This window comes from Otolemur garnettii, unplaced genomic scaffold (genome assembly GCF_000181295.1).
Source record: "Otolemur garnettii isolate 467f Iridium unplaced genomic scaffold, OtoGar3 scaffold00114, whole genome shotgun sequence".
NCBI classification, from domain to species: Eukaryota; Metazoa; Chordata; class Mammalia; order Primates; family Galagidae; genus Otolemur; species Otolemur garnettii.
In genome coordinates this window covers 3384081-3400708 of record NW_003852509.1, presented here as the reverse complement: position 1 = coordinate 3400708, position 16628 = coordinate 3384081, and the positions used below count along the sequence as shown (strand labels likewise).

The 16628-nt window shown below is 38.7% G+C and overlaps 1 protein-coding gene across 1 annotated transcript in view; it reads right to left on the bottom strand.

Moving 5' to 3' along the window:
• CSMD1 (CUB and Sushi multiple domains 1) overlaps positions 1 to 16628 on the bottom strand; it is a 1810668-nt gene that overhangs the window by 117827 nt on the left and 1676213 nt on the right. Inside the window, exons 43-48 of the mRNA XM_023517585.1 lie at positions 14206 to 14383; positions 11786 to 11931; positions 10913 to 10993; positions 10234 to 10347; positions 4876 to 5064; positions 412 to 558 (exon numbers count right to left, since the gene is read on the bottom strand). Of these exons, the coding sequence (XP_023373353.1) occupies positions 412 to 558; positions 4876 to 5064; positions 10234 to 10347; positions 10913 to 10993; positions 11786 to 11931; positions 14206 to 14383 (855 nt within the window). The remainder of the gene's footprint in view (positions 1 to 411; positions 559 to 4875; positions 5065 to 10233; positions 10348 to 10912; positions 10994 to 11785; positions 11932 to 14205; positions 14384 to 16628) is intronic.

Here is a 16628-nt window from a genome sequence, read left to right as displayed (position 1 = left end):
TGAAGGGATGTTTCTGGGTAGAGCCCACAAGCCAGAGGTCTTGTCTCCCCAGTCTCACTGTGCCAGTTGCAGGGAAGCTGTCTCTAGTCTGCCATCCTTCTCTGCTCTATGCTATCCATTATAATGGTTTGAAAGTTTTTTTTTATATATTTCTTATAGCATAACTGTGTATATTAATGCAATCATGGGGTAGAGTGTGCTGTAATAAAATTTTAAAATATTAATCAACAAATTTCCTAATATCATTTAGAGATATCTCTCACAATAATCTCCCATCATACTATTTCTATTGCAGCTTATTATCAAGCTTCAGAGTTTATATTGTAAATCTCTATTTCAATTGCTTTTATGTAGTAAAGATCACTTGTATCAAGAACACTTTTATAGTAAATGTAAATTTCATTTACTGACCTGCATATCGAATCTTGAATCCTTTCTTGCTGGTTGCATGATCAGTGGACCAGCGGAGGTATAACTGATTACTCTTGCTTGTAAAGTTCGACTGCTCAGTGTGGTTCCCACTTAGCACGACCAGCAGCGGGCTTTGTCCAGAAGAGCCTAAGTGGAGAGACAAACAGGAAGAGTTCAAAGACCAGTGAGGAACTACGAAATCAGGGGGCTCCTGTTGGCTTCTGATCCAGTGGCGTCTCTGTGCATCATATCTATTGTTATTTATTACCCAAATGGACAAAGAATTTTAAGTGACTGTAGCAACACAGAAATTCCCTGATAAAAATAAAACAATCTACAGAAATAATTCCAGATGCACATGGGATTAACAGCATAATAATTAAATCAAATGAACTTTGTAAAATGGCAGTAACTAGAAAAAAGACCTTATTTTTTACTATTAGTATTTGTAATATTATGCTTGTGTAGGGAAATATAACTTTCATGCAGGACTAAGGGAGGATAAATTAGTACAATCACTTTAAGGGGCAATTAATTTGGCAACACCCAGAAACATTGAAGATTTAATTAATTTTCTAAAAACTCCAGAATACATATAAAAATCTTATTGATATGGCAAAAATGTGTATTCCAGCATTATTATTCATGGTAAATTTTGGATCTGGAGTAGTAGTTTAGGGTTCTAAGAAATAATTGAAAATGCCATGAAATGAGATCAGATGCATATATTACTGAAATTAGGAAACTAGAAATACATGTATCAGCATAGGCAGCTCTTAAAATAGCATATTTTTGATTACTAAAAATATCTCTTTTAAGGTAAATATGTACAATAGGAAAAGTAGGGTCACAAGGGGGTCACCCCAGGGGTACCCCAGGCATCTCTCCTTCCACACCAAAAACACAACAGTCATTATGTAAAAATTCAAAAATACACAAAATAAACATGTGTATGAAGACACGTAGAGAGAATGAATTATAAAAACATGCAAAGTAGAAACCCACAGGACTCTGGCCTCAGGATGCTCAGTCCTTAAAGGAGAGAGGCAAGGAGATTCGGATGTGCCTGGAGCCTCTAAATTCACCTACTTGCATCACTTCTTCATAAAATAAGAGCCTATGGTAAATCTGAATTTGCCAAAATTCTAAAATTCATACCTACTTTTAACTTTCATCTTTGTGTACACAGAATTTGAAATCTTTCAAAAATTAAGAAACAAAAGTTAACATTAAACATCAGTTAAATCAAGTGCGATATACGGACAGCTGGCATTATTCTCATCACCGTGACCCTACCCTATTTACTGAGAGAGATCACTTTTCTGCGGTCACACCTCAGGGTCTCTGTTAGGGAGCCCCACACGATCTCAGCTTTTAGAAGGTTCCATAGCTTTTCCACATTTCACAGTCACACCCAGGAAACACATCAGAGAATGTCAGAATGTGGCTGTCTTTCAGAGTTATACATAAATTTTGTATTCAGACTAAGATACTGATGAGCCATACTTTGCTCTTTGTGTCACTCCCAATCAGAGTAGTTCTAATGATTTTTCCAAATAAAACTGTTATTGGCAGCACTTTGTCTCTCCCAACTTGATACTGTGAAGTCAGAATGGGGCTATATTTGGAGAGAGGGTCTTTAAAGAGGTGAAATGAGGTCAATAGGGTGTCCCTAATCCCATACGACTAGGGTCCTCATGAGAAAGAGGGTCAGGACCCAGACACAGACAGAGGAGGGGAAGCCTGAGCAGCCCCAGGGAAAGGCATCAGCACGGTCCAGTCCTGCCACATCTTCACCTCTGACTGTGAGGATAGATTTTTGTTTCAGCCACCCAGAGTGTGGTATTTTGTCATGGGAGCCATAGTAAGCAAATACTAAAAGCCAGAATATTAAATATTCAGGCAATGTTGTGTTGGTTAGAGCAGTGGAAAAAACAGAAGAAATGCTTGTTCTTATTCTGATAGATCCACATGGGTGAGTTGCCCAGGAGGTGCCCCGCACAAGAGGATTGTTTTATAACTAAGAATACAGAACCGTGTTTTGTGTGTTGGTTTGCTTGTTGATGTTTAAAGAGATAGCATAGTTTTGAAATAAAATGCTGCTGGGAAGTCAATTAGCTTGAATTTACGATATTTTAAAATGCCATTTCTAACAACAGGACTTAAGAGTAAAGTTTTAGGTGTTCTTAATCTGACATCTATTCCTTCCATTCTTTCCTTCTCTTCTCTTCTCTTTGCCTGAAATGTAGCAGCACACTTTCTAGAAGGGCTGTTCTTTAAAAGCCAACACCAGCCTGGTATGTACAGAAAATTAGCACAGTGTAAAGAGGAAAGTGGTGGGTGTCAACAAGAAGAAAACTAAGCGTCTCACCAGTGAACCACAATCTTAATTTCCACACTTTTCTCAACTAAGTTCTATAATGACTAAAATTCTGTTTTTAAAAATTATGGTTTATCTACCAATTGAGCTATGAAGACTTGCATACTCCTGGGCTAATAAAATTTAAAGTCGGGGTATTTGACATGTTTGTTGGTCAACCCATGAACTATAAAAGAGCCCCAGTTTTTTAAAAAGAGAGATACATATGACATTTACTGCAACAGAAATGCAATTGCTTAAAAAAGTTATTCATCTAAAACTCTGACCTTTCATTTCATAGAAAAATCTTCAAGACAAGCACAATCATAGCCATAGATCTCTAGTAATTTTGACAGCGACTTTTATGCTGTTGTCTCTGTGATCTATTTTACCCGACGTTTATAATGGACATGAATTATCCAGATTTGGGGAAGATCAAATTTCAATCCAGAGGTGCAAAACATTAACAGGTAAATAAAATAATGAGCACAGCTGGACTCACAGGCGAGCCCTCTGTGCATGTGTGTGTTTGTGTATAGAGACCTGTATAGTCCTATACGTGCCATATTTTATTAAATAAATATTCATGCATTGAAAGTTATGGATAAAAGTGTTGCTCCTGAAATTAAAACACATGGGCCAGGCACAGTGGCTCAAACTGTAATCCCAGGACTTTAGGCAAACAAAGCAGGAGAATCGCGTGAGACTAGACCTTTGGGACCGGCCTGGGCAACGCAGAAAGTTCTCATCACTACTACTTATTCTAAATACACAAAAGAGAAACCAAAAGACATGACAGTGCTGCCAGTAATATTTCCATTTAACTAAGGTGAAACAAAAGAATCTTCACGCATTTAAATTTATTTAATAAAATACGGCATGTGTAGGACTATACCAGTCTCTATACACACAAACACACATGCACAGAGGCCTCGCCTGTGAGTCTACAGGGGCTCACATTATCTTACTTATTTGTTAATTTTCTGTGGCACCTAATAAGCATCAGATAGCACTTAACATCTTTCCTCATTGACATAAAAGCCTTGTTTTTATATTTGACTAATGGGTTATTTCTCTCTACTCTGAAAGAGGAAGAGGAAAGTCTTCAATGGTGACATGTCAGTTTGAATCTACACTTAAAAAAGACATCCGCTGAAAATGAAAATATTGTCCTTCAGTATGTATAAAAATCTGCATTTAATTTCCAGTTCAGTAGTTCATCTTCAAAAATACATGAACTGATTCACATGGTGTCTATCAATACCAGCAATTTGACTACAGTGATTCAAGTCAGAAAAATGCTTATAAAAACATACTGAATCAATTAGAGTATTTTTTTCACTGCATAGACTACTATTTATCTGAATTCAATGACAAATCCCTCAATATGTGTGAAAACCTTGTTTTTATGTACAGCTGTAATTTTATCTAATCTTACTTTGTGGGCTGTGATGATGCTTTTATACAAAAAAAAAATAACATTTTTTTCCATTTTGAATTGACAGTTTAATACATAGTACTTTTAATCATAGCACTTTTATATTAAAATGTTAATTAGAAAGGTATAAAAATTATATTGTGAAAACAGTATTAGCATGTGTTTCATTAATGATATTTCTCTACTTCAAAAACTGCACACTAAAATCCTCTTTAGCTTTTGCCATCTAGAAATCTCTGTGAGCCATTATTTTTATATATTTCTAGTAAAATAATCATTTAAGTTGATTGAAGTAGCTCTAGACTTCTTAAATTTCCTAAAATACCTTGGGAATTAGTATAATGCTCAGGAAAAAGAAATCTATTTGAGATCATCTCTATCTCCAGATAAAGGAAAGAATAAAGAATAAAGAAAATTCAACATATTTTCAGTATTATCATTAAACATTCTAATTGTTTGAAAAGTTGCCTCATTAATAACATGGCAAGATTTCAGAGACCACTTGTTCTCTGAGACTGCACATTTCCAGAACAGTCTTGGTTTTATTTTTTCTTCTGGGGGGGGGGGTGAAATTTAATTCAAGAATGTATTTAAGTCCTTATGTTACTAAAACATAATGGGGTTTATATTAATGATGTTCAGGTCACTGGTACACAAAGAAACTTACCATCAAATACTTCCAGGGCATCAAATTGCTTTTCACTTTGAAACGTGTCCACAAAGATGGTAATGTTATAGTTTGGTTCCACTTTAATGCTCCAAGAGCATGTCTGGGAGTTAAAATAGTTGCCTGGATACCCTGGGCTGAGAATTACTCCAGATGACTCTGTCCGGACTTCATTTGCTGGGCATTGTGCTGGAGAGAGAAGCAGGGTAAAGGTTTGCATCAACAAAATGAGCCCACCTCTAACAGGACAGCTTCTGTCCTGGTGCAGAAGAGACAGTGAAACGGCAAAGCGATCTCAGTGAGCTGCGACCAAATTCAGCACCAGGTGCCAACATTGCGGGAGTGCAACGTTGAACCACAACAAGTATTCATGCAGCTTTGCCTTCCAGTTATGTGCTCCGAGCCTGCATATTCCCAGGTCTCACAGACCTCAACTTGGGGCAGGTACATCGTGGATTTCATTATGGCATCCACATTTTCCCTGCTGAACTGTACAGTAGCACCTCGCCTTTTCAACATAATAATGTCATACAAATATGCTGAAATTTTATGCAGTAAAACCAGAAGTGTGTTTATTTCAGTTTTTAAAATACCTTATCCTCCATGGGTGCCGGAAACTGTGGATAGTACAGAATCCTGTCTGCCCTGTGTGTTTCATGATGATCACATTGTGTGGGGCAGAGAGTGTACACCCCAGGGGTACGACAGACAAAAAGAGAATTCAAGTTCCCAGCAGACAGAGGGGGACCGTGGAAAGATGTCATCACACTAATGGCATGTAGGTTAAAACTGATGTCCAACCACGTCAGACCACAGGTAACTGAAACTGCTGGAAGTGAAACCTCAGATAAGGCGGGGTTACTGTACTCAGAATAATACAATTTAAACATTCTGTGTGACTGCTGGAGACCCTGGGAAAAGAGTGAATGGGGGACCTGGGCTCAAACCCACAGTTCACACGGCGGTTTCCTATTGTGAGGCTGGAGTCTGGTTGCTAAGGGACGAATTCTTTGCAAATCCATTGTTAAGATATTATGGACATCGACGTACTTTCCTCCTCCTAGTTTCTTTTTGTCCTTATTGAATGATTTTCAGGTTAATAAAAATAAAAATGATCTGCATAGGTATGAACAGACAAAAGCACCCAAAGAATCCCTTAGTGATTAATTTCTCTCATTGGAAAATTAAATTGGCTTCCAGAAATAGTTTGCTTTAAGGACTACTAATGGATAATGATGTCTATTATTGAGATTGTTGCATAGAGGTGTGCCAAAACCATTTATTGAGTTTTGAAAAGTTCAATAATCACCTTCATCTTAACAAAAAAGAGCCTTTGTCATAAACATGTGTCTTGTTATCTTCTTTTAACTAGATAAATGTGTATTATTTATTCATATATATTTCGAAAAAAAGACACGCCTCAAACTTATGAGCAAAGCTTTCAAAATAATCTTTGGTTTGAGTAACTGCTAAAGAGAAATTTATTTCCTATTTTCTTTTATTTATCTTAGTGTGCTAATTAAAATATATCTTAAAATTTAGAAAACATTTAGGTAGAAGACCACCAACGATGAAACACTTCATAGAATTTTTTAAATGTAATACGTATTTTAGGTGAGATTTTTAAAATATTTATAATGATAAAATAATGGCAATAATATAATCAAAAATGATCCTTAAGCAGAACACAGGGACTGAACCAAGTGGTTTAAAAGTATTATTTTTCTCATGAGATGATGGTCAGATCACTTTGCCGAACATATTATGCCCATTCCAAAGCATCTGTGTCTGTGTGCATCTGAGCAGGCCGGGGCCTGGAGTTTCAGAGGCTCCTGCTCTGATTTTCCAATAAGAGCTGGAGTTTTCCTGGCTCTGATGTGAATAGAGAGCAAGCTACCCTCAGGTTTTACAACATCTTGATGCAATAAATGTAGATGTTTTTCTTAAATGTAAACCACTGCATGGAAACAATTTGTTACAGGGATGAGGTGTGATAAGATCAGATGCCTGCTTTTCCTGACACCTACATCCCACCATGTGGCATTTTGGGGTAGTATTTGTAAAAAAAATCTTCAGCCTGTCTCTCTACCCTGTGAGAGGACTGTGATTTTATCATTGCAGCAATAGTTATGAGATTACATTGGAACTTCAGACCACTTGGAAATAGAAAAGCTTCTACTTAGTTGCTGAGTCCATCCAGGAAACGATCAGCACATCTCAGGGTTTAATGCAGTGCAGGGATTCTAACCCAGAAGCAGCATTTTATGCATAGCTGTTCTTATTCTTTTCGTTTTTGAAATGCTAATTTTGTTTCTTGGAGAAGGCAAAATGAAAACATAAGCAAAATTATTTGTAACATTTTCTTACAACACGTAACAATATTTTTTTTCCCAGACATATGTATTGTTTGAAAAATGCATTTGAATGTGTCCCCCAGAAACCAAAGTGCTATTTTGTTTGTTTCATTTGGTTTGTCTTGCTCTTTCTTGTGTCTTCTCATGTACCTATCCCTTCGCGTTGCTAGGGGCAACGCCCACTCAGTGGGGAAGGTTTCACAGGCCTGTGTGCTCTCCTACAGCTGAGGTGCTCATTTCTCTAGCAGCAATTAGACATTAAAAAATACACTGCATCTCCACGGGAGAAGGTGGGAATCTCCCACCACGGGAAGCACCTGCTCGGGGCTCCTGTCAAAAACACAACTGAAAGGAGCAGGTCTCTCCCAGACACCACTCTGCTGTGTTCCAGCATCCCTCGACACAATCTTATTTCTTTAGCTTATTTTTGAAGCAAAATCAGATATGAGCCTTAAAAACCAAAGTGTATTATATAATGCATCTTGCAGGCCTTCAGCAAAATGAATAAAAGATTAGTATTTGTAATACAGGATTAATAAAATAAATTAAGGTTTATAAGTAATTGAGATTAATTTTTAAAAGCACCTACACATATGAGAAAATTATAAAAACTGAGAACACTCTGTAAACAGGCGGGAAAACCTGTCACCCAGAGCCGTTGTTATCATGCCTGTGCCGGAGGAAGCTGGAGCTGGGAAGCTGTTTTTACGCAGCCTCCTACGGGTGCTTTCCAGAATGGCCATTATCTGAAGGTCACTGATTCTCTTTAATGTTCATTAATAATGTATGTTTCTAATTTTCTGAAAAAATGAATATTCTGGAGACTACTGATGGATCCCGTTGTTTACAGCATGAAGAAACCTGACACGGAAGACCTTTTAACATCTGGCCCTACTTTGGGTTTCTGGTCCCACTAAGTTTACCTCTTCCCCCAAACACCCCAAGATGTAGCAGCAAGGAGCCACACACCCCTTGTGTTCCAACCCTTTGTTATTTCTCTTCACTTTTGGAAATACTTCTCTTTCCTCAACATGAGCAAATTCACTTATGTGACATCCCTTAGTTAATTTAAACAAAGATAAATCTCTAATATGAAAATATCTGCCTATAAATAAACAACAATTTACTCCTCTTGTTTCTCAAAACTATGTGGGGATTTTCAAAGCAGAACTTCTAAAAGTGTGGTTATGACATTTGAAGAAGTACAGCTGAGAGCTAGTATGGCTTTTCATCAAGAATTTTTTAAGACAGTGGCCCCTACTTTAGCCCAATTAAATCAATCAAATAATAGAAAATGACTTAAAGAAAGATTATAATTAAGTTCTTATGTGATTATGGGTTTGATAAAAGATATCTGAGTTCTATTCACTGTCTCTAAATAATGAGCTGTTCAGAAAATGACAACGCACATCACGCTCAGTTCATTTTCAACACAGTCACAGAATTAAGTGAGAAAGAAGTGGGATATTCTGCATGGTAATGGCCAGGAGTTTGGTAGGGTGGGGGAGTCTTTCATGTGGGTAAAAGGGGTGTGTGTTTTGTGCTGGACACTCCCTGCAGATGTGTGTGACAGCTGAGGAAGTTTAGAGAAGGATACTCATGTCATGTTGATTTACAGCCATGCATCACTTGTTGACGGGGAAATATTCTGTGAAATGCATCCTGGATGGTTCAGCCTGTTACACATCTAGCATGGAACGGCCTACTGCTCTCAGGCTACACACCTGGATAGCAGGTTACTGTGCTGAAATTATAGGTAACTGTAATGCAATGGTAAATACTGGTGTATGTAAACACTTCTAAACATGGAAGAGGTAATGGGTTAAGCTATGATGTTATAGCTGCTAGATGTCAGGAAGAAACTTCTAGGTGACAGGAAGTTTTCAGCCTCATTGCAATCTCACGGGACTACCTTCGGACCTGTGGTTCATCATTGATGAAAACGTCATTATTTTGGTGTACAGCTGTGCCCTGTTCTTAGAATGCCATGAGTTAAACTTCATTTAAGTGGGAACTAGGTTTATCTGGGGAGGACAACACAAAAACCACAGATTTTCTGTTTTTAGAATAGCACATGAAGTAAATTGTACGCCTGTCTTTGCATCACAACTAAGATCACCTTTGCTTAGAGTCATCTATTCTGAGAAATTTAAGGCGATGATTTTTAAAAAATAAAATGTACACTAAAGAGGTGAATATTTACATACAAGGGCAAAAAGTGAATATTTTATATCTCCCCCCGTTTTGAGGGGAAAACCTACAAGGAGGTAGGTCATTGTCAGTTTCGTAACATGGTACAGACACTGATTCTAAGAGAACAGTTCAGTGATACACGGAGGTGGTGCCTATTGAGTGATGCTCTTAACATAATCTAATTGTATTTGAATTGATGGAATCAATGCATTCAGACTCAACCTTGTACTACTGTCGTAGATTATCCACGTTCTTCTGCATAATCTATGTATTTTAAAGGCATGTTAATAAAACACAAGATGTGTACATCTTATAAAGTTTACTTCAAAAATATTAAATACTAGCTCATTATTTTTATGCTGAAGTGCTTAAGAAGAAATAAAATGACACCCAAATTTATTTTGAAATGCATCAAAAATAAGAGATAATTTCTAGATGATTAGAAAGATATCAGAGAGATAGACATGTGACAAAGGAAGTTTTGTAAGTACTTATGGTGGGAGCTAGATGGTAGGAATTCATGTGTTAAATTATCCAGATTTTAAAGTGATTTCAAATTATCTATATATTTTAACATTTTTATGATAATTGTCATGAAAAAAATATGATTTCTCATTTAACGTGGCTTTGATTTAATTTCTAGGGCTAGCTAAATGAAAGAAAAGTCCTTAGACATTTGCCTTCACAGGTTATTTTGATTGCAGTGGGATCATAGCACAGACAGAGACTAAGTTCAAATACAAAGAACTTCAGGTCAATACAGTTTTTTATGTTAAATGAGTATATGTATTCTTAGCACCAAACTGCATACCTTCACATGTTGGGAGGGAACCCTCGAACTGCAACTGGGCGCTGAGCTTACAGGTCAGAGTGTCGGTTCCCACCAAGGTGTACCCCGGATGGCACTGGTACTGCACAAAGTCTCCTGGGAGAATCAACACAGCAAACAAGGAGGGTGTGTTTCTGTGACATTTGGGGAGTATGAGTGCATCAAACACATGACTACTTCATGATTTAACCAACATGCAAACCTGTTTGGAAGCAATGTCTGTATTTTTAGCCTGTTTAAAAAATAGTACTATTTCCAATTTTTTTTGCAGTTTTTGGCCAGGGTTGGGTTTGAACCTGCCACCTGTGGTATATGGGGCTGGTGCTCCACTCCTTTGAGCCACAGGCGTTGCCCTTACTTCCAATTTTTACTTGACAATAATGCTATCTTAAACTTAACCAATATTAGTACAGAAATTATGAGGCCAAAAATACTCAAAATGACAAAAAGGAAAATTCAAATGGCAAAACAAAAATGGACCATGGAAATAAAGTAAAAACATTTTCTAGGTGATACATGACCTCCGTATAAGCTCTCAGAAATGCTTTAGGGATAGTTCTTTTCTGACAAATTGCCTATTTGCTAGACTAACTATTACAGGGAGAGGTGGGTATAGACAAAGACAGGCTGAGTTAATGGCACGTAATGAAGGAAATATTACCTATTTCAAAGTCATCATCCTCTCTGAGCATTTCTGCCTGGGGAACGGCTGGAGGAGGTGGGCATTTCTTGAGCTGAAATGCTAAATGATTGATGGGAAAAGCAATAATTGCAATTACATTTGCTGAATAAACACCACAGTTAACAAAAGAACCACATTCCTCTTAAAGTTGTTATAATGCTTAGTACTCTGAAATGTCTATACTTATAAATCATTGTTTTATAAAATTCTCAAGCTCCAAAGGCTCACATGATTAGTTAATGCCACGGAATAAGGTATAAACGGGAAAAAGTATACAATTAATAAAATAAATAACATTAAACAAACACACTTTACATATATCTGGAATTCTGAGAAGGGAAATGATCTGACTGTGAGTAGCTCCCTGCCCATGTTGAGATTTGAAACATGATTCTGTATCCCTTGTCCTGAGGAAATCCATGGGAGGTGGCGTCCTTAGGAGACAAGGGACTGTTGGTCGACTTTACCCCCCATATTGTTTAGAGTTCATTCTCAAGGTTATAGAGATGCGTTCTTCCATTTGTAATTACATGACATTTGCTACATCACTTCATCTGGAGACATGGATGGGTAAATCTATAAAGGTACCAAATGCATTTCAATGGCATTCCTATCAGAGTTTCACTTAGAATACATTTATCTTGGAGTGAATCCAAGCTTGGTGAGATAAGCTGTGAAATCGTGATGTTATCATGAAAGGGAAAGGATCCCAGGGAACTCTGGCCTCCAGTGGGAGGCCGTCCTACAGGCTCTGGTGGCAGAGTCGGGGAACCAGGTACCAGTGACCACTGCACTGTGGGAAACTTCACATGAAATCCTCCACCTCAATCCATGGGGTAAAAATGAACTGACCGTGAAAATTGAGGACAAAAAAGCCTCCATTTGAAAAGTCACTGTGGAACTTGAGCAGGACCTGGTTGGTGGAACTGTAGGCCGTTTCCAGGGCTGTGTTCCCGCTGAAAACACCCAGCTGAGGTGAGTTCTGGTCTGGACCATCCCTGGGAAATATAGAGAGAACCACTGATGCAGATGTCTATTTAATTATGAGCGACAGTAGGGAATTGCTGGCTAATGAGTTAAAATATTAAAAAATCAAATGAAATGGAACCATCTTCTGGATCTGGTGTTTGGAAGCATCAAGATATTTGATACTCACAAGGTGGACTGAACTTTTGTCTCTCCCTGTCGCTGGCCCCTGACAATAGGCACCTGGACTGTCAAGCCTGTCCACTCTCCCTGTAAACACGAGGAGCTGCCCACGCGACCCTGCTGTGCTGCTTCACTTTGCATTTAAAATGGCAACTCCCTGGGGTTGAGGTGGTATTTCAAGTTCTCTGCTTCTCCTGTGCTCACATCCGCAGGCAGGTGGCATCATCTCCTGCCAGGACTTCTTTCTACAGCCCCTCAGGAGTCTCCCACCCCATGTGCCCTGTGTTAGGCTGTTTCTCACAAAATGAACAGGTTAACTCTGTGTCACCTGCTATGGGTACTGTTCAGTTCCTGCCCTGTGGGTTCTGACAAGAGGTTTGCTGCACTACACACACACACACAGAGATAAGTGTAGACACACCTCCATATACACCACACTCACCATACACATAGACTCACCAAGACACACACTGCATATATACCACACACACAGGCAAACACACATACAACCACACACCCTCACACACAGATCCACAGACACCCACAGAGACACACAGATACATACCCAGCCAGGCATACAACTTATGTGCACCACACAACACCATACAGACACACAAACACAGACTCATACACACATACAGACACAGACGTACAAACAACCCTACGTTCAGACACAGGACAGAACACACACGAACACAAACACACATGTACAGGTGCCACCTGCGATTACATCTTTAGTTTTCTTGGCAGTTTATTCCTATAGCACACCACTCCTAGCAGCCAGGGCACATGCTCCTTGTGCTCCTAGTATAGCAGGAAAATGGTCAGTTCTGCTTCCCCTGTGAACTCTACCCCAGGGAGCAGAAGTGGAGCTGGGCAGTCCCCCAAGTCTGGCTCTGTGGGAAGAGAGCCAGCACTTCCGACCCCACCTGCCCTGGCTCAGCATTACCACTTGAGTCCCAGGAAGGTGGCTCTGCAGCACTTACAAAGGTGGGTAGGAGGAGTAAGATTGGTCTACATCACAAAATCCCCAAACTACAGATGTTGGTGTGGATGCAGAGAGAAGGGAACACTTCTACACTGCTGGTGGGAATGCAAACTAATACAGCCTTTTTGGAAAAAAGTTTGGGGAACACTCAGGAACTGAAAGTAGACCTACTGTTCAATTCTGCAATTCCTCCACTAGGTATATACCCAGATGATCAAAAATTATTTTACAACAAAGACATTTGCACTAGAATGTTTATTGCAGCCCAATTCATAATAGCCAAGACATGAAAAGAACTCAAGTGCCCATCAACCCATGAATAGATTAACAAATTGTGGTATACATAAACTATGGAATACTAAGCAGCCATAAAAAAGGATAGAGACTTCACCTCTTTTATGTTTACCTTGATGGAGCTGGAACATATTCTTCTTAGTAAAGAATATCAAAAATGGAAAAAACAGTATCCAATGTACTCAATACTTCTATGAAATCAATATATAATCACCTACACAATCATATGAATGGCAGAACATGCCTACAGTCTAGAAAGTAGAAGGGAAGAGGAGAGACAGGGGCGGGGAAGGGAGATATGGGAAGAGGGAGGATATTTGGGGGGCCCTCACCTAATGTGCATGATGCAATGGTACATTTCAAAACTATTAAGAAATGAGTATAATTGTAATGGATGTGTTATTGAGTTCAATGTAAGCATTTCACATTGTATATCGAAGCAGTACCCTGTACCCCATAAATGGATCAATGTACAAAGTTGTGATATAATAAAAATAATAATAATAAAAGAAAGTGGGCAGGAGGCTCCATATAACCATTTCTTCAATATTCCTAAAACCATCACATAATGTCAAAAGACCCCGACAGCTATTCTGTCAGAAAATAAAAAAATCTTGGGATATTCTCATATATTAAAAACAATCCTGGATACTTCCTCCATAGAGCAAAACCTAATTATACTACATGAAATCTATTCTCTATTCTCCTGATTTCATTGGGGAAATTTTTTCCCAACTCATTTATTCTAGATGCATAACTGGACATATAAGTGGCATATAATTGCTAAATCAGAATAGTTCATCACAATTACAGGTTATTTTTCACTTGAATGTTCTCTTACCAAACAGCAATATAATCATTAACGGCTTCCGTCTGTAACAAGGTGAAGTTGATGTAAATGCCGTGCCCTGGAGGCACCGTGATAAGCCAAACGCAATCCTTCAAAATTGGGTATTCATCTGGAAACCCCGGAGAGTAGATGGTGCCATTCTGAGATGTTACATTATAGCCACAAGGAGCTGAAAAAGAAGCAGAAAAAGAAAAAGCCCAATACAGGTGATTTTAGAAAGTAGAAAGTTAAATATTTGTTTCCAAAGTCCCTAACCCAATTTGCCTTACAAGAAATAATTGTGAAATATTTCTCTGCCACTCTTTTGTCAAATCATTCCCCTGGAATCTGAAGATCTTAGAAGAATTATAATTCTAGACTAAATTATCTCATTTTAATATATTCTCCAAATTTTCCAAGTCCCTTTAAGATCAAGTCATTCTCACATGTGTAAAAAAGAAAAAGAAAAAATTTAGTTATCACTTGTGACTGAGTTTAACCCAATGGACTTCCCAGCACAATGGATTATGTGCATAAATGCCTAACTAAATTTTTAATTCACATTTCTAAAGCCTATTTAAGGTATCTAAAAGAGTGGCATCTAAGTCTATTTGATTTGAAACAAAGACATTATCAATTCTTCCCAGATCTATACCAGAAGAAGTGAAAAAAATTACAGTAAGTAGCATTTTACTGATGGATTTTCATTTCTTACTGATGTCCTACTTCATGAAGAATCACAATACTCTGTTTTTATTTTACTAAATAAATTGACATTTACTGTTGCAATGACAATCATTCTATTTATGGAAAAATAGCATCACCAAATATTAGTCTGAAATATAGTCTTCAATTTAAATAATTGTATAGTGAATCAAAGTCATGGGCAAGTAGGCTTTGGAATTAACCCAAAAGCTGACAGATGTGGGAGGAGTGTCTGGGACCAGCATGGTTCTTTCAGGGCTATTAATAACTTGCTGCAAAAGTTGTAGAATTGAGGGGGAATGAAGAGGACAAAATCCATAAAAGACAGAACCAGCCAGCTGTAGTGGCTCCTGGCCTGTATTCCTAGCACTCTGGGAGCCCAAGGCAGTTTGATTGCCTGGAGTTTGAGACCAACCTGGGCAAGAACGAGATCCTGTTTCTACTAAAAATGAAAAAACTAGCCAGGCATGGTGGTGGACACCTGTAGTCCCAGCTACGCAGAGTGGGCGCTGAGAAAAGAGAATTGCTGAAGCTTAAGAGTTTGAAGTTGAGGTTGAAGTTGAAGTTGCCCTGAGCTATGATGATGCCACATCACTCTACTGCAGCATTAACAGAGTGAGACTCTGCCTTTAAAAAAAAAAAAAGAAAGAAAGAAAAGAATAGAATAGAATAGTTGAATAACAGCTCACAGTAGTGGCTGATCAAAAGCCTCATAAACAGAACTTGCTACATGGCTGAATTATCTGCACAGAGGCACAGTAATTTCTAAGGAGGCAGAAAACGCACCTGCGCGAAATAAATGGAATCTGTCTGAGATTTGGATACATCGACCGGACAAGGACTGTTCAGAAGTTCACAGCATAGTTACTACTCCAGACAAACCTAGATTTGCAAAGTGGCAAAGACAAGTATAATTCCATTTCCGTAATTTATATGAGGCGGGGGCCTGCCACACTTGGGCTTATGACCAGTGAACCGGCCGCAAGCCCCGTTCCTGTCACAACAGGCTGCTTGCTGCCCCGTCTCCTGCAGATGGCGCACTTCTGCCCCTCCAACATCACCGGAGCGTTCACCTGCTTTTCGCCCACCTTGCTGCCTGGGTACCTTTGTTTCTTCCTTCACAACTGAACTCAAATGCCACCCACCACCTCCTTGAAGTCTTCCCTGGTTGCTGTGGGCTCAGGGTGGCCAGGGGTGTTCACAGACCTTGCCGCTGCAGGTAGACGCTCCTTCCTACCCTCCATCCACAGCCTCCTTTCACCAACCCCCACTGTCTACCCCAGATCATGGCAAACACTAGACAGCAAAAAACTAACTGATGAGAACAAAACAGAAAGCGCTTCAATAACAAACGCACTGGGATGGGCAGGCGGACACCCTTCCAGGACTCGCTGCTGCTCATTAGTGTGGCGAAACTCTTCAGCTTCCCTTAAATTTTTGGATTTCAAGTGGAACCTTGGAATTGTAGAACCACATTATATGTTTTAGCAACCCTCCCACTGAGAAAACAAAACAAAAATGTGTAGTTCCCACCTCCTCAAGGGCCAAACACATGACATTCTGGTTTTCTTGGTAGGACACATCCCTGACATCTAATATATTTTTTCATTATTTTATTTTTTAATTTTTTTTTCCTTTTTTTTTTTTATTGAATGGTAACTATGTACATTAATGCACTTCTGGGGTACAGTGTGGGGTTTTCACATGCAATCTGAAATACTTCCATCAAC